Source organism: Pleurodeles waltl, chromosome 12, assembly GCF_031143425.1.
Source record: "Pleurodeles waltl isolate 20211129_DDA chromosome 12, aPleWal1.hap1.20221129, whole genome shotgun sequence".
Taxonomy (NCBI): domain Eukaryota; kingdom Metazoa; phylum Chordata; class Amphibia; order Caudata; family Salamandridae; genus Pleurodeles; species Pleurodeles waltl.
In genome coordinates this window covers 663997467-664019291 of record NC_090451.1, presented here as the reverse complement: position 1 = coordinate 664019291, position 21825 = coordinate 663997467, and the positions used below count along the sequence as shown (strand labels likewise).

General features: G+C 44.0%; 1 protein-coding gene across 2 annotated transcripts in view; it reads left to right on the top strand.

Moving 5' to 3' along the window:
- Nucleotides 1–21825, top strand: part of ASH1L (ASH1 like histone lysine methyltransferase) — a 719892-nt gene that overhangs the window by 600168 nt on the left and 97899 nt on the right. For both annotated transcript variants that reach the window (XM_069218459.1, XM_069218458.1), the window contains exon 22: nucleotides 4481–4571. In XM_069218459.1, coding sequence (XP_069074560.1) covers nucleotides 4481–4571 — 91 coding nt within the window. The remainder of the gene's footprint in view (nucleotides 1–4480; nucleotides 4572–21825) is intronic.

Sequence of the window (21825 nt, the reverse complement as noted above, 5' to 3'; positions counted from 1 at the left end):
AAACCCAGCATCGCTGAATCGCAGCAATTTGGCTCCTGAAATCCTAGAATTTGGACACTTAAACCTCACACAAGAGTGTATGGAGGTCATAAAACAAGCTAGAAGACCATCCACTAGACACTGCTATGCAAGTAAATGGAAAAGATTTGTTTGTTACTGCCATAATAATCAAGTCCAACCATTGCATGCATCTCCAAAAGATGTAGTAGGATATTTACTACATTTACAAAAATCAAATCTAGCTTTCTCTTCCATAAAAATACATCTTGCAGCAATATCTGCTTACCTGCAGATTACTCATTCAACTTCCCTATTTAGAATACCTGTCATTAAAGCGTTTATGGAAGGCCTAAAGAGAATTATACCACCAAGAACACCACCTGTTCCTTCATGGAACCTCAACATTGTCTTGACAAGGCTCATTGGTCCACCTTTCGAACCCATGCATTCTTGTGAAATGCAATACTTAACGTGGAAAGTTGCATTTCTCATTGCCATCACATCTCTAAGAAGAGTACGTGAAATACAGGCGTTTACCATACAAGAACCATTTATTCAAATACACAAAAATAAGGTTGTTCTAAGAACAAATCCAAAATTCTTACCAAAGGTTATCTCACCGTTCCACTTAAACCAAACAGTGGACTTACCATTGTTCTTCCCACAGCCAGATTCAATAGCTGAAAGAGCACTACATACATTAGACATCAAGAGAGCGCTAATGTACTACATTGACAGGACAAAAGAAATTAGGAAGACAAAACAACTATTTATTGCCTTCCAAAAACCTCATACAGGAAATCCAATTTCAAAACAAGGTATCGCCAGATGGATAGTAAAGTGCATCCAAACCTGCTATCTTAAAGCAAAGAGAGAACTGCCTATTACACCAAAGGCACACTCAACCAGAAAGAAAGGTGCTACTATGGCCTTTCTAGGAAATATTCCAATGACCGAAATATGTAAGGCATACATGGTCTACGCCTCATACATTTACTAAACACTACTGTGTAGATGTGTTATCTGCACAACAGGCCACAGTAGGTCAAGCCGTACTAAGAACTTTATTTCAAACTACTTCCACTCCTACAGGCTGAACCACCGCTTTTGGGGAGATAACTGCTTACTAGTCTATGCACAGCATGTGTATCTGCAGCTACACATGCCACAGAACGGAAAATGTCACTTACCCAGTGTACATCTGTTTGTGGCATTAGTCGCTGCAGATTCACATGCGCCCACCCTCCTCCCCGGGAGCCTGTAGCCGTTTAGAAGTAGATCTTGAACATTTGTACATTTGTAAATATATTACATTAAACCTTCATTTTGTACATACGTATTTATTCCATTGCATGGGCACTATTATTAGCATACACAACTCCTACCTCACCCTCTGCGGGGAAAACAATCTAAGATGGAGTCGACGCCCATGCGCAATGGAACCGAAGTGGGAGGAGTCCCTCGGTCTCGTGACTCGAAAAGACTTCTTCGAAGAAAAACAACTTGTAACACTCCGACCCAACACCAGACGGCGGACTATGCACAGCATGTGAATCTGCAGCGACTAATGCCACGAACAGATGTACACTGGGTAAGTGACATTTTCCTTATGCATGGAGGGCACAAAATGTGCCCTTCAAAGCATACCAGTGGTTTGGGGAGGCTACCCCTCCTAAACCATGCAACACCTATTTTCAAAGGCAGATGGTGTTACCCCCCTCTCCAAAAGGAAATCCTTTGTTCTGCCTTCCTGGGCTTGAGCTGTTCAAGCAGCAGGAGGGCATAAACTTGTCTGAGGGGTGGCAGCAGCCTGGTCTTCCGTGAAAATCCTAGAAGGCTGGTAGGAGCAATGCTGGGGGTTCTCTAAGGAACCCCCAGTATACATAGAATCATACTTCCAATCCTGGCAACAATATTGGAGTATGATTCCGATATGTTTGATACCAAACATGCGTAGGTTCAGAGTTACCATTATGTAGCTGGACATAGTTAGGGACCTATGTCCAGTACACGCATAAAATGGCGTCCTTGCACTCATGAAGTCCATGAAAATGGCACTGGAGTTCGTGGGAGCACCTCTGCTAGTGCAGGGGTGCCTCACACACAGGTACTTGCACCCTTCCCTCCGGGCTAGGAGGGCCTGCCATAGGGGTGACTTATAGTGACCTGGTGCAGTGGCCTATGGTGAAAAAGGCTGCAATGACAGGCCTGAAGAACACTTTGCATTGGCACCCCAGGGGTGGCATAATACATGTTGCAACCCATAGGGATCCACTGGTACCCCAATCCCCTGGGTACCTCGGTACCATATACTAGGGACTTACATGGGGGCACCAGTATGCCAAATGTTGGTTGAAAATGGTACAAGTTACCAAGTTAGAAGGGAGATGGCATAATCACTGGGGCCCTGGTTAGTTTACTATGAACATCCCCAAGTTTCACCTCCAACCTCTACAGCATCAACCTTACTTGGGAGCAATCCTAAATGCACAAATAGGGCTAGCCTACCCCAATGCCACTCTGATTCAGAACTTTCAAGAACTTACCCCATTTCAGAACAAACAAGACTCTCACAGTAAGGACGGTTATGCGTCAGCTCGGAATCACAGCATCTTGCATTGCCATAGATACTGTGCAAGGTTACATGTGTCCCATGCAGCAATGCCTAGCTCGTCAGTGGTCTCAGTCCAGGGGTGTGGAATTTAATAAAATATTTACTTGTCCATTGGTCAGGTTGCTTTTCAAATCTACTTGTCCTGTAAAAAAAAAAAAATCTACTTGTCCCTCTGGTGCCATGTTGCGCAGAGACACATTATGGCAGCAATCTCATTATGTAAGACCTCTGATAATAGCCTCTCTAATTATGCCAGGGCTACTACTATGTTAGGGCTTAAATATTGCAGTTTCAATCCCTACTATAGCCATTTCCTTATTTTGCCACCTTTATGAAGATCTACATACTGGGGCTGGAGGACGCAGTAAGCAATATTTCAAGAGCTTGAATGCCTTTGAGTCTGCAAACCTACTAATTTAATTAATGAAAGCCACCAATTCAAAGACTTATACCATGGGCGCTCTTTTGTGACTTTCTTTAAGAATTCGGTCCCTAATTAAGTCTGGCATTAACTAAGACATTTTATTTTTATTAAACTTCTGTTTCTCTCTCTAGCTATATGCTGGCTTTACTGTGAATGATCGCATTGTGCTCTTCCACAAGGAGCCTATTGGCACACAAAGTAGTTTTGTCCAGTGCCAGAAACTACTGTGCAAATCAGTGCTGTAACAAAATTGGAGAGGGTCCAAGTGCAAAGAACATGGATGGGCTCCCCTCCAGACTCACTCAGGGCAGGTCCTGTGCTGAGGGCCCCCCCTGGCAGGGCCTTTGTTACGTGTGCTTTTTGAGACCAAATTAATTTTTTCTTTTGGCCCATAATCTTGTTGAAAATGGTTACACTGATTTTCCATTCGGAATATTTTTAGAAATACTAGCATCTATCAACACATTTTACTAATTGACACTTCAAAGAAATAGCACCTAAAATTTAATGTATTGAAACAATTTTTTTCCTACTTGCTTTTTTTCTGAACATTTTATTTTGAAAGCAAAGAATCATCACTCTTGCTTACAAGCTTCTGCAAATATTTGCATTTCATCAGAGAGCATTCTGGGAGCATTGTACTTGGCCTCATATTGTTAAACTTTTTGAACGTGTGTTCACTTTTTTCTTTTTTTTAGTGGAGCCACTGTCAGTAGTGCAGTGTGACCTTAAAACATTTTACAGCGCTCACCCTATTAATAAAGGCTTTTCATTACTGAACCATAAATACAAGTTCAAACAGCATTAACCTATGGACAACATATTACCTCAACTGCAGACAGTTCCCTTCTCTGTAAACTAGCAGCCAAAGGGTTTGTGCTGCAAGGGGTTGGGCCTACTTGTACCTAAGACAAAATAAACATGGAAACTTGTTGCCTCATGGGTCCCCCATTTGAGCCCCTACACTCATGCCTCCTTCAGTTTCTTTCATGTAAAGTGGCATTCTTAGTTGCCATTACCTCATTCAGGCATGGTAGTGAGCTCCAACCTTAGAAGAACGCTTCTTTCAAATACATAGAGACAGAGTGGTTCTTCACACTAAGCCTCAATTCCTACCTAAGGTTGTCTCACAATTTCACCTCAATCAATCCATTGACCTGCCAGTTTTTTTCCCCTCAACCAGATTCAGTTGCAGAACGAGCTCTTCATACACTAGAACAGATGCTTGCAGTGTAACATATTCCTTTCTGTGTATAATAGTCTATTTGTTGCTTTGCTGAAGATTCTTTGTGATATGCAGGTAAATGACCTTTTTAAAAAGTGTCCTTTTAAAAAAAAAAGTTTCTACTTTTTCTGTTCCCTCAATTGTTGTTCTTTGTGTATTTGAAAATTTCATGCTGTTTACACCCTGTTTTTTAACAAATTATTTTTTCTCTTGTCAGGAGGTTCCCATGATTCCTCGACCCCACTACGCCCAGCCTGGTTGTGTTTACTTCATCTGTCTGCTGCGGGATGACTTGCTGCTACGTCAAGGTGTGTGTGTATATATATATTTGTTCAATGGCATGTGTAGCTGCAGATACACATGCTGTGCACTGTTCCTGCCATCTACTGTTGGGCTCAGAGTGTTACAAGTTGTTTTTCTTAGAAGAAGTCTTTTCGAGTCACGGGAACGAGTGACTCCTCCCTTTTGGCTCCATTGCGCATGGGTGTCGACTCCATCTTAGATTGTTTTCTTTCCGCCATTGGGTTCGGACGTGTTCCTCTTCGCTCCATATTTCGAATCGGGAAAGCTGAAAAGAATCGAAAAATCGTCGGTATTGTTCTCGTTCGGTACCGGTTTAGTTTTAGTGTATCGCCACCGACATCAAGACTGCTTCGGCGGCCCTTCGGGGCTTCTGCTCTTCATCAAGGCCTGGTCGGCCCGACCACACCCGTCGTCCAAGACTAATGGACCGGACCCCCTTCCGTTTCTGTCCTAAATGTCACGCAAAGTATCCTTATACAGACCAGCATCGGGTCTGTAACCTGTGTTTGTTTCCTGAACACAGAGAGGATACTTGTGAAGCTTGCTGAGCGTTTTGATAGAAGAAAACCTTAAGAGATCGCCGCGCAAGAAGACTACAAATGGCGTCGAAGCCGAAACAAGTTCTCGACGTCGAGGAGGAAGAGCGAATTTCCATCCAAGAAACAGACTCGGATGAATCCGAAGGTGAACGACCCTCGACGGTGCAACAAACTGTGAGTAAACCTGCCCCGTCCCACACCCAGGGTCACACCAAAAAATTCAAGACCACGGGGACGCCACCGCCAGCAGGCCATGGCTCAACCCATAGAAAGGAAGGTATCCAAACATCGGCGCCGAAAAAAGCCAAAGATTTGCCGAAGTCTTCGACTCCGGTCGAGATTCCGGCACCGAAAAAATTCGGCATCGAGTCAAGCAAGCCTCGGAACCGAAAAAGACAATTACATTAGGAATTTCGGTACCGAAAAAAAACGGCTTCGGAGCTGAAACGCTCTTCCTACACTGAGGAGCAAGGGCTTTCTATGCAGCTCAAAGAAAGGCACAGATTTGAGCAAGATCTGGATGTTGAAGAACATGACCAAACGCACCAAAGGTTACAAATCCAGAAGGACACAGGGAGGATACAAACCATCCCTCCACTCAAATCGAAAAGAAAACTAGCCTTTCAAGAAACTGAAATGCAACCGAAAGCCAAAGTGGTTAGAGACAAATCACCACCACCACAGTTCTCACCACAACCATCCCCACTGCAATCACCTCACTTGTCACCAGTGGGTACACCGATGGCACAGTCACCCACACATACTGGGATGACCCAAGATGAATCAGATCCCTGGGATCTATACGAACCACCTATATCTGACAACAGCCCAGAGTGTTATCCAGCCAAGCCTTCACCACCAGAGGACAGTACAGCATATACGCAAGTACTAGCCAGGGCAGCTACGTTCCACAATGTAACAATGCACTCGGAACCAGTGGAGGATGACTTCCTTTTCAACACTCTGGCATCCACTCACACATCCTATCAAAGCCTGCCAATGCTACCGGGCATGCTCAAGCACGCACAACAGGTCTTCCAAGAGCCTGTAAAGGGGAGAGCTATCACGCCAAGGGTCGAAAAGAAATATAAACCGCCCCCGTCAGACCCAGTGTCTATAACTCAACAGCTCCCTCTGGACTCAGTGGTTGTGGGGGCTGCAAGGAAAAGGGCGAACTCACTATCATCACGGGATGCCCCACCGCCTGATAAAGAGAGTCGAAAGTTCGACGCAGCTGGCGAGAGAGTGGCATCACAAGCAGCCAATCAATGGCGAATTGCTAACTCGCAAGCTCTACTTGCATGCTACGACAGGGCACACTGGGACGAAATGCAAGACATCATCCAGCATTTGCCCAAGGAACACCAAAAACGTGCACAGCAAGTAGTTAAAGAGGGACAGGCCATATCGAACAATCAAATACGGTCTGCCTTGGACTCTGCAGATACAGCAGCACGGACTGTCAACACAGCTGTAACGATTCAAAGACATGCATGGCTGCGAAGTTCTGGATTTAAACCAGAAATACAACAGGCGGTACTAAATATGCTGTTTAATCAACATCAGTTGTTTGGGCCGGAGGTGGATACCGCGATCGAGAAAATGAAAAAAGACACGGCCAAAGCCATGGGCGCGCTCTACTCCTCACAGTACAGAGGCACATTTAGGAAACCACAGTTTAGGGGGGAGTTTCGACAACAGACATCTGAACCATCCACCTCCCAAACAAAACCCACCTACCAGTCGCAATACCAAAGAGGGGGGTTTTGTGGTTCCTACAGAGGACAATTCCCAAGAGGAAGAGGGAAATTCCAGCCCTCCAAACCAAGCCCTAGCAAACAGTGACTTCAATGTCACACTTCCCCAACACTTGTCACCAGTGGGTGGGCGGCTAACCAAATACTACCACAATTGGACACACATTACCACAGACACGTGGATCCTATCAATTATCCAACATGGTTATTGCAAAGAATTCACTACATTCCCTCCAGATGTTCCACCAAAACCGCACAGATTGTCTCCACAACACTTAGACCTATTACAAATAGAGGTCCAAGCACTGCTACAAAAACAACCCATAGAGCTAGTACCCTATCACCAGAAGGGAACAGGCGTTTACTCCCTGTATTTCCTTATTCCAAAAAAGGACAAAACACTAAGGCCTATCTCAGAACACTGAATCTCTTCATCAAATCAGATCATTTCCACATGGTAACACTTCAGGACGTAGTTCCCTTATTAAAAAAAAGGGGAATACATGACAACACTGGATCTCAAGGATGCGTATTTTCACATGCCCATCCATCCATCTCACAGGAAATACCTCAGGTTTGTAATACAAGGCAAACATTATCAATTCAAAGTGCTACCGTTCGGAATAACAACAGCCCCCAGAGTATTTACAAAATGCCTAGCCGTAGTAGCAGCTCATATAAGGAGACAGAACATGCACGTATTTCCATATTTGGACGATTGGCTAATAAAAGCCAACACTCAGCAACAATGTCAATTTCACACGCAATACGTCATAGATTCTCTACACAAACTAGGGTTAAATTACCAAAAATCACATCTACAACCATCCCAAATACAACAATACTTAGGAGCAACACTCAACACACAAAGAGCAATTGCTACTCCAAGTCCACAAAGAGTTCAGTTGTTTCAAAATGTAAGATCAAGCATGCAAACAAACCAACAATACACGGTAAGGTTTGTGATGAAACTACTAGGCATGAAGTCCTCATGCATAGCTGTTGTCCAAACGCAAGACTACACATGCAGCCCTTACAACAGTGCCTAGCAAAACAATGGACGCAGGCACAGGATCAACTCCAAGATTTAGAGTTGATAGACCGCCAAACACACTCTTCGCTTCAATGGTGGAACCCTGTAAATTTAAACAAAGGGCAGCCTTTTCAAGACCCAGTGCCTGTTGGATGCGTCGCTGTTGCAGTTTTCGTCGAAGTAGGGAGACAGGCCGGTAGGGCTGGAACCAAATCAGCTGTGGTCTCTGTCTTCACTGCAGGACTTCAGGTCAGCAGTCCTTCTTCTTCTTTAGGTTGCAGGAATCTAGTTTCCTAGGTTCTCGGGTGCCCCTAAATTCCAAATTTAGGGGTGTGTTTAGGTCTGGGAGGGCAGTAGCCAATGGCTACTGTCCTTGAGGGTGGCTACACCCTCTTTGTGCCTCCTCCCTGTGGGGAGGGGGGCACATCCCTAATCCTATTGGGGGAATGCTCCTTCTGCAAGATGGAGGATTTCTAAAAGTAAGAGTCACCTCAGCTCAGGACACCTTAGGGGCTGTCCTGACTGGTGGGTGACTCCTTGTTTTTCTAATTATCTCCTCCAGCCTTGCTGCCAAAAGTGGGGGCAGTGGCCGGAGGGGCGGGCATCTCCACTAGCTGGGATGCCCTGTGGCGCTGTAACAAAGGGGGTGAGCCTTTGAGGCTCACCACCAGGTGTTAAAGTTCCTGCAGGGGGAGGTGAGAAGCACCTCCACCCAGTACAGGCTTTGTTCCTGGCCACAGAGTGACAAAGGCACACTCCTCATGTGGCCAGCAACATGTCTGGTGTGTGGCAGGATGGCAAAAACTAATCAGCCCACACTGGAAGTCGGGTATGTTTTCAGGGGGCATCTCTAAGATGCCCTCTGGGTATATTTTACAATAAAGTGCACACTGGCATCAGTGTGCTTTTATTGTGCTGAGAAGTTTGATACCAAACTTCCCAGTTTTCAGTGTAGCCATTATGGTGCTGTGGATTTCGTGTTTGACAGACTCCCAGACCATATACTCTTATGGCTACCCTGCACTTACAATGTCTAAGGTTTTGCTTAGACACTGTAGGGGCATAGTGCTCATGCACATATCCCCTCACCTGTGGTATAGTGCACCCTGCCTTAGGGCTGTAAGGCCTGCTAGAGGGGTGACTTACCTATGCCACAGGCAGTGTGAGGTTGGCATGGCACTCTGAGGGGAGTGCCATGTTGACTTAGTCATTTTCTCCCCACCAGCGCACACAAGCTGTGAAGCACTGTGTATGTGCTGAGTGAGGGGTCCCTAGGGTGGCATAAGACGTGCTGCAGCCCTTGGAGACCGTCCCTGGCATCAGGGCCCTTGGTACCAGGGGTACCAGTTACAAGGGACTTACCTGAGTGCCAGGGTTGTGCCAATTGTGAAGACAAAGGTACAGTTTAAGGAAAGAACACTGGTGCTGGGGCCTGGTTAGCAGGGTCCCAGCACACTTTCAAATCATAACTTAGCATCAGCAAAGGCAAAAAGTCAGGGGGTAACCATGCCAATGAGGCATTTCCTTACAGTCATCATGCACACTGAACCGTTGGAGGACGATTGTTTGTTTAATGCACTCTCCTCCACACATTCAACATACTAGTCGCTCCCTATGCTCCCCGGCATGCTAAAAGACGCTGATCAAATATTTAGCGAGCCAGTTAAAGCAAGGATAATTACTCCTAGGATAGAGAAGAAATACAAGCCACCTCCCTCTGATCCTGTCTACATAACTCAAGAACTCCCTCTAGACTCAGTAATAGTAAGTGCTGCCAAAAAGAGGGCAAACTCACAGTCATCAGGTGATGCACCCCCACCAGACAAAGAGAGTAGGACATTTGATGCTGCAGGAAGAGAGTTGCATCCCAGGCAGCCAATCAATGGAGGATAGCCAACACACAGGCGTTGTTGGCTAGATACGACAGGGCCATTGGGATGAGATGCAAGACATAATTCAGCATCTCACCAAGGAACATCAAAAGAGGGCACAGCAAATATTAGAGGACATGCAAGCCATCACCAATAATCGGATTAGATCTGCCCTAGACGCAGCAGACACAGCTGCCAGGAGTGGCAACACTGCTGTAACAATAGGAAGGCATGCGTGGCTCAGGTCCTCAGGTTTCAAACCCGAAATCCAACAAGCGGTGTTGAATATGCTGTTCAATTTAAAAAAAAAAACTTTTCAGCCCAGAAGTGAACACTGCAATTGAAAAATTGCGTAAGGATTCAGACACCGCAAAAGATATGGGTGCACTATACACCACACCATACTGGGGATCCTTTCGGAAACCTCAGTTTAGGGGTGGATTTAGAGCTCAAACAGCGGAGGCATCCACATCGCAGGCAAAACCAGCCTACCAACCTCAATACCAACGAGGTGGTTTTAAGGGCACATATAGAGGACAGTATCCCAGAAGTAGAGGGAAATATCAAACCTCTAAACAAACCTCACAGCACACTAAACAGTGACTTGTTTCATCCCCTTCCACTCCAAACCTCCCTCCCCTGTGGGACAAAGACTACAAAAGTTCCACACCAATTGGCAAAACAATTACAATTGGGTACTATCAATTATCTGCAATGGTTATTGCCTAGAATTGATACAAACTCCCCCAATCATTCCACCAAAACCACACAAATTATTCACAAAACACATCAGTCTGTTACAGGAAGAAGTCAAATCTCTATTACTCAAACAAGCAATAGAACCCGTGCCACAAAATCAAGTAGGGACTGGAGTTTGTCACTGTACTTCCTCATTCCAAAAAAGGATGGCACCCTAAGACCAATATTAGATCTCAGGACCCTCAACCTTTACATCCTGTCAGAACACTTTCACATGGTAACTCTCCAGGATGTTATCCCACTACTTCAAAAACATGATTTCATGGCAACATTAGACCTCAAGGATGCGTATTTTCATATACCCATCTATCCGGCGCACAGAAAATATCTCAGGTTTGTCATTCAAGGAAAGCACTATCAGTTTAAAGTGTTACCCTTCGGAATAACAACAGCTTCAAGGGTAGTCACAAAGTGCCTAGCGGTAGTCGCAGCCTACCTAAGAAGACAACATATACATGTCTTTCCATATCTAGACGATTGGCTAATAAAATCAAACAGTCATACGCAGTATCAAAACCATGCGCATTACGTAATACAAACCCTGCACACGGTAGGGTTCTCAATAAATTACCAAAAGTCGCAACAACAAACTGCGCAAATACAACACTATTTAGGTGCAATACTAAATTCTCAAAAAGCGATAGCAAGTCCAAATACACAAAGAATACAAGCATTCCGAAATATAATCGCACAGATACAGACAGGTCAACAGTACACTGTCAGATTTGTCATGAAAATGTTAGGGATGATGGCATCATGTATTGCAATGGTTCCACATGCAAGACTAAACATGTGGCCCTTATAACAGTGCCTTGCACAACAATGGTCACAGGCACAGGGTTAACTTCAAGATCTAGTGTTGATAGACTGCCAAAAATACATGTCCCTTCAGTGGTGGGATTCCACAAATCTAAACTAAGGGTGGTCAAGACCCTGTGCCTCAGACCATAATTACAACAGATGCATCAATGATTGGCTGGGGAGCTCACCTCAACAATCACAACATCCAAGGACAATGGGATGCCCAACACAAACAGCTACACATAAATCACTTAGAGTTGTTAGCTTTCTTCCTAGTACTCAAAGCTTCTCACTCAGAAGAATGTCCTGATCAAAACAGACAATATGACTACCATGTATTACCTAAACAAGCAAGGAGGGACACATTTGTCCCAACTCTCCCTCCTAGTTCAAAAAATTTAGAAATGGGCAATACACATCCAAATTCACCTGGTAGCACAACACATTCCAGGAATACACAACCAACTCGCAGATGTTCTCAGCAGAAATCAACAACAAACACATGAGTGGGAGATTCACCCTCAAGTACTTCAAAAATACTTTCAACAATGGGGAACACCAAACAGATCTGTTTGCCACAAGCGAAAACGCAAAATGCCAAAACTTCGCATCCAGACACCCACATCCCCTATCCAAGGGCAATGCTCTAGGGATCAATTGGTCAGGGATAGTCGCTTACGCTTTTCCCCCTCTCCCACTCATTCCATTTGTAGTCAACAAATTGCGTCAAAACACACTCAATATGATACTCATAGCACCAGCGTGGGCCCGTCAACCATGGTACATAACATTATTAGACCTATCAGTAGTACCACACTCCAAACTCCCAAACAGAACAGACCAGTTGACACAACAAAGGGCAGATCAGACACCCAAATTCCAACACACTCAATCTGGCGCTTTGGCTCCTGAGGTCATAGAGTTTGGGTATTTACAACTACCATCAGAATGTATGGATGTGGTTAAGCAAGCAAGACGATCCACTACTAGACAGTGCTATGCTAACAAATGGAAAAGATTTGTATATTACTGTCAATCTAAACAGATTGCCCCTCTTACAGCATAAATACAAGATATTGAATGCTATTTACTTCATTTACAAACATCTAATTTAGCATTCTCTTCCATAAAAATACATCTTACTGCAATTTCAGCATATTTACAAAATATACAGCACAGTTCTTTTTTAAAGTTCCTGCTATTAAAGCCTTCATGGAAGGCTTAAAACGCATCATTTCAACCAAGACACCACCAGTTCCTTCTTGGAATTTAAACATAGTGCTTACGTGACTTATGGGCCCACCATTTGAACCTATGCACTCATGTCAAATGCAATTCTTAACATGGAAGGTTGCCTTCACAGTCGCAATTACATCATTGCGAAGAGTCAGTGAAATTCAAGCTTTCACTATTGAAGAACCGTTCATACAAGTACTCAAATATAAAGTAATACCACAAACTACCCCAAAATTTCTTCCAAAAGTAGTATCACCTTTTCCTATCAATCAAACGGGGGAACTGCCAGTCTTCTTCCCACAGCCAGATTCTGTGGCAGAAAGAGCTCTACATACATTAGACATTAAAAGAGCACTAATGTACTATATAGATAGAACAAAACCATTCAGAAAAACTAAACAGCTGTTTGTAGCCTTTCAAAAACCTCATACAGGTAACCCCATTTCGAAACAAGGATTAGCAAGATGGATAGTAAGATGCATCCAAACATGCTACGTTAAAGCCAAAAGACAACTCTTAGTTACTCCTAAAGTACATTCCACAAGGAAGAAAGGTGCCACAATGGCTTTTTTAGGAAATATACCAATGGCTGAAATATGTAAAGCAGCTACTTGGTCAACACCACATACATTCACTAAACACTATTGTGTAAATGTTTTAGCAACACAGCAAGCCACAGTAGGTCAAGCTGGACTCGGAACATTATTTCAAACAACTTCAACTCCTACAGGCTAACCACCGCTTTTATGGGAGGACTAACTGCTTTGTAGTCTATGCACAGCATGTGTATCTGCAGCTACACATGCCATTGAACGGAAAATGTCACTTACCCAGTGTACATCTGTTCGTGGCATGTTCTGCTGCAGATTCACATGCACCCTCCCACCTCCCCGGCAGCCTGTAGTCGTTTAAGTTAACAACATTTGTACATATGTAGATATATATATATTTAACATTCCATTAGCATGGACATCTCTTTTCTTTATACTCTATCACTCCTACCTTACCCTCTGCGGGAAAACAATCTAACATGGAGTCGATGCCCATGCGCAATGGCACCGAAGAGGAGGAGTCACTCAATCCCGTGACTCGAAAAACACTTCTTCGAGGAAAAACAACTTGTAACACTCCGAGCCCAACACTAGATGGCAGAAGTATATGCACAGCATGTGAATCTGCAGCGGAACATGCCACGAACAGATGTACACTGGGTAAGTGACATTTTCCATATATATATATATATATATATATATATTTTTTTTTTATTATTTTATTTTTTTTCCAGTTAATTTCATTGTCTTTATGTTGTATTTAATTTTCAGCCCTCTTCAGTCCTGCAAACATTATTTAAGTGAAATGCCCGGCCTGCACCCATTAACTGTGGAACCGTTAGAGCATCCTGATGAAACTTTGCCAAAAGAAAAAGTACATCCTTGTTGAGTTCTTCATAGCAAGGTTCATACAGCTCAAAATCTGTCGAGTAGTTTCCAATATGTTAGCAAAAAGAAAAGTGTTCCAGAATGCAGATCGAGAAGGTTAATTCTAGAGATTTTTGGGCCATTAATTTACCGATCTTCTTTTCAAATCTAGTTTAAAACAAAAGACATACCATTGGACTGAGTAGATTTTTCCTCCTGTTGTCCATTGCAGATTTGCAGACTTGACTGCAGATTTGCAGGTTTCCCTTGCTCTGATTGTTTGACCATCAAAGAACAATTTTTGTTGCCAGCGCCATTATCAATGACAGCACTGTATTGTAAAAAATAAAAAACGGCGTAAAGGGGAGTGCCAACGTACCTTAACTTCAGGGCCCTGTTTTCTTCCAGGCAGTAACATCAATATAAAATCATATTCTTTCAAATGGACTCAGTATTTATCCCGTTAAGTAACAGCACCTAATTGTGCAGCATAATTAAATAGCAAAACATTCTCAACCCAATAAATACTACATCCAAAGTTTTCTCTTTCATGGTGTGAATCATAATATGATATTCAATCCCATCTACAGATTATAGATAACATTAGTATTTGCATCTGTTACATCAACAGTGAAATCAGGAGTATTGCATCCGAGTTATGGCTTGTCATTATAACCATAACTTGCGAATTTCAGTGGTTTTTCGGTTTTAATTTGCCACACAAATCCACTTTAATTGGGCTTTTTCCATGAACGTCTAAGCATTCGTTTTTTATAAATATGTTAATGTATTTTAACCAAAGCCAGCAATATCTTCACTTTAAATTTTGTTCTTTTAGTTGAAAATATGCATGGTCATCTTGAATGTTTACACTAGTTAAAAACATCATATGATTACCCACATGCAGATAATGGAACCCATCTAGCCACTTGCATGAAAGAACAGCTACAATTGAAGATGAGTGTCTTTGATTTAGTAATTAATTTTACTTTATTCACATCATTTATTACATCTTCATTAATATGAATAACTGTAAGATATATTTGTGCATGTGCACGATCCCAGACAGCTTAAGCAAAGTTCTGTAATCTTAAAAAAGATCTATTGTTAGGCAGCAGTTTTCTCTTTTCATACTTTTCGTTAAATAAAAATACAAAAGAGGTCCACTATACTAAGTAGAAGCCTGTGCCTTTCAATGGGTTCTTCAAAACTAGATGGCCCTTCGCATTAAGAGGATCCTCCTTGTCATAAAAGCTGTGATGCCATGAAGGGTGTGATGTTATGCATCTCTCATCATTATGAAGGCCTTATGTCAAAAGGTTATTAATGCAAGGCAGTATGTTGAAGTCCACTAGAGATTGAGTAACCATTCTATAATGGCTGCAGATATGTCTTACGTCAGTGAGGCCAGGTGGTTGCATCCACTTAGGCCATAGCATAAGGTACTGGTGCAGAAATTTACATGTATGTCCCGGGGAGCCATCACCACAAAGAACTAATTGCCACAGAAATATGATGCAAACATTTAGATCAACACGCGGCTGTGGCACTTTAAGAATACAATTCTAAAGGCTACTGCGTTCATGCAGGACATTAGCTTTACTTGTAAACAGCACATCAAATGGGTAACCCTAAAAACAAAACTCCCTCAGGAAGGTTCGCGCCTCACATGACTGCTTTCCAAGCAGATCCGAATATCAGATGAACTCCCTTTCACGTGACCACTTTGCCAGCGGGCTACATGTGAAAGGGCCACATCTCGTCTAGGAAGTTAGATGATCTCAATCCTGTAAATACAACAACTTTATGTAGTCTTAGGAAGTACCCCTAGTCCAAGGAGTTCCATTGGCACTTGAAATAATGAGGAGCTTGTCAGAACCATTGACTTTTGAATTCGTCAGGGCTTATACCACAATGTGGACACATGCATCTGAATCTTAACTTCAAGAAGGGCCATTGTAGAATGGTGAGCTACGTCACCAAAATACCTTCTAAATAACGAAGCCATGTCAGAGGTTAACATGACATACAAATATATCATTAATTTCTCCAGTATTGGATCTTTCATAGATTCACATGCTTGAATCATCCCCGTCGTCGAGGTGGGAGCCTCACGGTAAGTTTAAATAGATAAAGCAGTAAGTCAGTAAAAGTAAAACCAGTAGGCCCCAGTAGGCCTCATAAGGTATTTTACAGTCTATCCACTTTGTTTTGTGAAAAGACCCAAACTTCAGTCTCAACCAATCAGGATTCAGCCCCTCCCAAACAGTCCCAACAGAGGCTGAATTCCCTCAGATTTTCTACCGCACGCCGTGTGAAGGGAGTCTCCCTGAGCTCTGCTCCGTTTTTTCCTATTTTCTGACTGAAGATTAGTTTTTTCTCTCAGGAAACTTGCTACAGCTCCACTATGTCTGAAAAGGCAAAAAAGCGATGATTATGACGTCGTCGCCGTTGTCATCGACGACGATAATTACGACAAAAATGTTTAAGAAAGCTTCGTCGGCGACCACATCGTCGACAGCGGAGGCCTCCTGGGTTCACCAATCAACCAGGGCACTCCCGTCTACGAAGCACCTCTCAATGAGGTTCAAGAAGGCACTGCCGACGACGGCACCTACACGACCGTCGTCGATAAAGTACCCGTCGACAAAGAGACCGTCGACGGAGCATTCGCTGACAAAGGACCCGTTAGTAAAGACGCCGCCGCCGACGGAGCCGTCGACGAGAGTACCGTCGACGGGAGAGCCGTCTACGAGAGACCCGCCGACGAAGGAACCGTCGACGACAGAACCGTCGACGACAGAACGGGCCAAAAGAGAGCCGTCGACGAGTGAACCGTCGACGATCATATCATCTACAGCATTAACAGTATACAAACCATCCACCTACCTGGATACTTCGCCTCACCATTCCTCGTACCATCAGGACGACTCCTCCAGATTCTTACCCCTTTCAATTATTAATATAGGGGACAAGGCGTCTGATATTCTTCCAATGCATACCTCACCAAGTAAAGTGTTGCCATACCCACCACAACATCTTTTAGAGGATGAGGACGACGACACATACTCGCAGAACGACGGAATGTTTGGGGCAGCTAGTAGCCCGTCACAACTCAATGTAAAATGCCAAGAGTTTGACGAAGAAGAGGATCAACAGTATCAGCCTAGTTATGCCTCAACATCTTATCCACAGACACAACAACCATCGCCCCTCGCTATGCCTAGCACATTAGTAACAGATCTTCAATTTATGTTGAAGGACTACTATAAAAGGTTTCCACCGTCAACTCAGTCCACGCCACCTAGACCTGAGAGCTACCAGACACCTCGGCAAGCTCATACTACTAGCCTTTCCGTAACGCCACAGGCTACTATACCTGTAATTAGCCAAACCCAGGAAACTTGCCCCTCATCGGACGACGAAAGGGAAGAGGGTGAGCTAAGAGATTCGGCGAATAGTGAATGGGATGATTACCTCGTCCCCACACCATCTCCACCGCCAGCAGGTCCAGTAGATTCTCCTCCAGAGGACATAGGAGGTTTCCATAATCTGATAGAGTGAGCGGCGAAACGTTTTGGCCTTGCAATTGTTTCTCATGAAACCGAATGTTTTTTGTACGACTTTAAAGAGCCATCAAAAAGATCTGTACGAGCCATACCCATTGTCGATTTCTTATGGCAGGAGGGTTTGAAGGCAATGAAAAACCCAGCAACAGTGCCTTCACAAATGCCAAGACTAGAGAAAAAATATAAGGCCCCAGATGATTCTCTGGTCTGTCTAGTCTCACAGCCGAAACCTGACTCTGTGATATCACAGGCGGCTCAGCGACGTTCCAAAAACCCCTGCACACCTATTGCGTCTCCCCCGGATAAAGAAGGAAGGAGATTAGACAATATTGGCAAGAAATTCTCCTCTGTGGCCGCAGTCACCGTTAAGGCGGCTAATTCCCTCGCCATCTTGGGAAGGTACGATCGCCAGATGTGGGCAGACATGTCTGCTTTTTTAGATTTACTGCCAGAAGACGTCAAGGTGTAAGCAAAAAAGGTCTTGCAGGAGGGAGAAAGGGTCTCCGCAGAAATAATAGACAGCGCAATAGACATTTCTCTCACTGGCTTTAGACAATTAGCTGGTGCAGCAGTCCTGCGCAGACAAGGATGGCTAAAGGCGACTTCTTTCAGACCAGAAGTCACGACTCGTGTTCTTGACATGCCTTTCGATGGAGAGAGTTAGTTTGGCAAACACGTGGACGACATGTTGCAGGCTATCAAGACGGATACCGATACGGCAAAATCCCTAGGTACCCTGCAATATAAAAAACAACCTTTTCGTGGAGCAAGGGGTAGAGGTAATTACTCCTTTCTAGGTGGATACCAGCAATACAGGTCACAATATCCATCTTCCTTCACAGGATCACAACAGCAATACCATCAGCAACAGCAGCATTATCGATTGCCTCCGGCCGCAGCTTACAAACACCCAGCTAGAGGACGAGGAGCTGCCCGGGGAAGAGATACAGGCAGGAAACAATGACCCGCTGCTCATCTCAACGCTTCCCCACCAACCAACATCGAGGGTCGGAGGTCGCATCACTTCCTATTTCCCCAACTGGAAGGCGATAACATCGGACAGATGGGTACTCGATGTAGTGGCCAGAGGTCATACTCTGGAATTCACTCAAACACCACCAACTGTTCCTCCATCGGGTCCACCGCCTCCGAGGTTGAACCAACTCCTCAGGGAAGTAAGAATAATGTTGACAAAAGGAGCAGTGGAACCAGTCCCTTTATTTCAAAAGAACAGAGGATTCTACTCCCGTTTTTTCCTTGTAAAGAAACCCTCAGGAGACTGGCGCCCCATTCTGGACTTGAGAGCCCTGAACAAGTTTCTGAAGAAGCAATCGTTCAGGATGGTAACTCTACAGGATGTCCTGCGTCTGTTAAATCCCGGAGATCGCATGGCATCCCTAGACCTCCAGGATGTCTATTTTCATATCCCCATATATCGCAACCATCGTAAATTCCTAAGGTTCAGAGTGGGAAGTATGCACCTTCAATTCCGAGTTCTGCCATTCGGCCTCAAATCAGCCCCCAGAATCTTCACAAAAATGTTAGCTCCGGTAGCAGCACATCTCCGCCAGTCAGAGATCCAGGTCTTCCCTTACCTGGACGACTGGCTTATAAAGGCACCCTCAAAATCGCAAGTGAAAAATCATATTTTCCATTGCCTTCAATTGCTACACAACCTAGGGTTCGTAATCAATTATCAGAAATCTCAACTCTACCCCAAACAGGAATTGAATTTCTTGGGGGCAATTCTGGACACAGTCCGCAACAAAGCCTACTCATCTCACGAGCGGAATACAAAAGTTAACCTCCTTGGCACAAAGGCTCTCCAGAAGAAGGTTTGTTTCAGTCCGCATCTACAAATCATTGCTCGGAATGATATCTTCATGCATTCCGCTAGTCCCAGATTGCAGGCTCCATATGCGACCCCTACAAGAACAATTAGACATACAATGGACCCAGGTCAACGGTTCCTTCGAAGACAAGATTCGCATAACGCCTCCAATGAAGAACATCATGAGGTGGTGGGCGAATCTAACCAATTTGTCAAACGGACTGTCTTTTCTTCTCCAAACACCAAGTTACATAGTAACAACGGATGCCTCTCTTGCAGGATGGGGGGCACATTGCCAGGACCTGCAAATCAGCGGAATTTGGAATCAGAAAGAACGTCAGCTTCACATCAATTATCTGGAACTCAAGGCAATACACTTAGCTCTGAAAGCTTTCTTACCAAAGATACAGAGTTCAAGCGTCTTAATCAGGACAGACAATACAACCAGCATGTTTTATCTAAACAAGCAAGGAGGCACAAGATCCCTACAACTTTCGCAGCTAGCCCAACAAATTTGGACATGGGCCATAAAGCACAATATTTCACTCAAGGCGGAGCATGTGCCAGGACAAACCAATATTCTAGCAGACACCCTGAGCAGGACAGTGATTCCTTATCACGAGTGGGAACTAGACCAGAAAACTCTCAACACCCTTTTTCTATTATGGGGCAAACCGAACTTAGATCTATTTGCCACTCTTGAGAACAAGAAATGCCAGTTCTACGCAAGTTGGCTTCCCCAAAAAGATTTGTGGGGGAATGCGTTTTCGATGAGATGGTCCGGAGTTTATGCCTACGCTTTTCCTCCGATCCCGCTCATTCCGAGAGTCATCAACAAACTGAAGACGGAGGGGTGTCGCCTTCTGCTCATAGCTCCCAAATGGCCCAGACAAGTCTGGTATATGGAGCTCCTCATGCTCTCCGAACGACCACATCTACGACTCAGACAGAGCCCGACTCTCTTAACGATGCACCAGGGACAAGTCAGACACCCAGATCCGTCATCTCTTCATTTGTCAGCTTGGCTCCTGAATACAATGAATACTTGAATCTCAACATTTCCCCGGAGTGTAGAGACATATTGGCGAAAGCTAGAGCGGACACTACCAACAAAACCTATAAACTTAAATGGAAACGTTTTTGTATATGGTGAGCAACACAAGATATACATCCTTTGTCCTCTACTCCGGAACAGATACTTCCATATCTCCTGCTCCTTGCAAAATCAGGGCTTGCATATTCTTCTATTCGGGTACATCTGGCAGCAATCTCCAGATACCGCAGATCTCCAGACAGAGTTTCTTTGTGTTCCACTAGAATCGTCAAACAATTTATGAAGGGCCTTTTTCAGGTTTTCCCGCCAGTTAGAAAGCCTCCACCATTATGGTCATTGAATGTGGTATTGATGCAGCTTATGAAAGCCCCCTTTGAAACGATCCACAAAGCTGACCAAAAATTCATTTCATGGAAAACAGCGTTACTGCTAGCTCTTACTTCAGCAAAGAGAGTCAGTGACATTCAGGCTTTCACTATCAAACAGCCTTTTCTCCAATTCACAAACTCAGGTGTCATCTTGCGCACAAATCCAAAATACATCCCGAAAGTTCCTTCAACGTTTCACCTAAATGAACCAGTTATCTTAAAAACCTTTTTTCCAAATCCGCAAACAGTAGTGGAAAAAAACATTACATTCCCTTGATATCAAAAGATGTTTAAAGTTTTATCTACAGAAAACTCAAGCTCTCCGCCAGTCGGATCAATTGTTTGTAGCTTTCGGAGGAACAAGAAAGGGACACGCAGTGTCCAAACAGACTATAGCAAGATGGATTGGTCTGGCAATTCAATTCTGCCATTCAAAAGCAGGAAAACCGCTCCACACCAAGGTGAGAGCCCACTCTACAAGATCGGTAGCCACTTCTGCTGCATTATTTGCAGGGGTACCACTACATAGCATCTGTAGAGCAGCAACATGGTCCAGCCAACACACATTTACGAGGCATTACTGTCTCGAAGAAACGAACAACGTCGATACAGCAGTGGGGCAGGCAGTGCTGAGGCATTTATTTCGATAAGGTGAGCCTCTAACACATCCCACCACCACACTCAAGGTATGTTCATTATTGGTTCTTAGTCTTCTTAATAGCTACAGTGTGTTTTACTCTACATTTCTGCTTCAGATTGTTCACTTCTTTATAATGTCTTAGCTTGTCGTACTCTTCATCATCATGAAAAGAGTACAGGTTTTTTCTGCCACACACCTGTTATTGCTCTTCTATTCGAATGTCTATTGATGTACATATATTAATAGGTATGTGGTTTTTAAAGCTGAACTGATGGGATTCACATCATTTGTAAAATTACAAATAGAATTACAGTCAATGTAATTCACTAATTAAGAAAGCATTACTGCTCGTTCTTCTGATTCAAGCATGTGAATCTATGAAA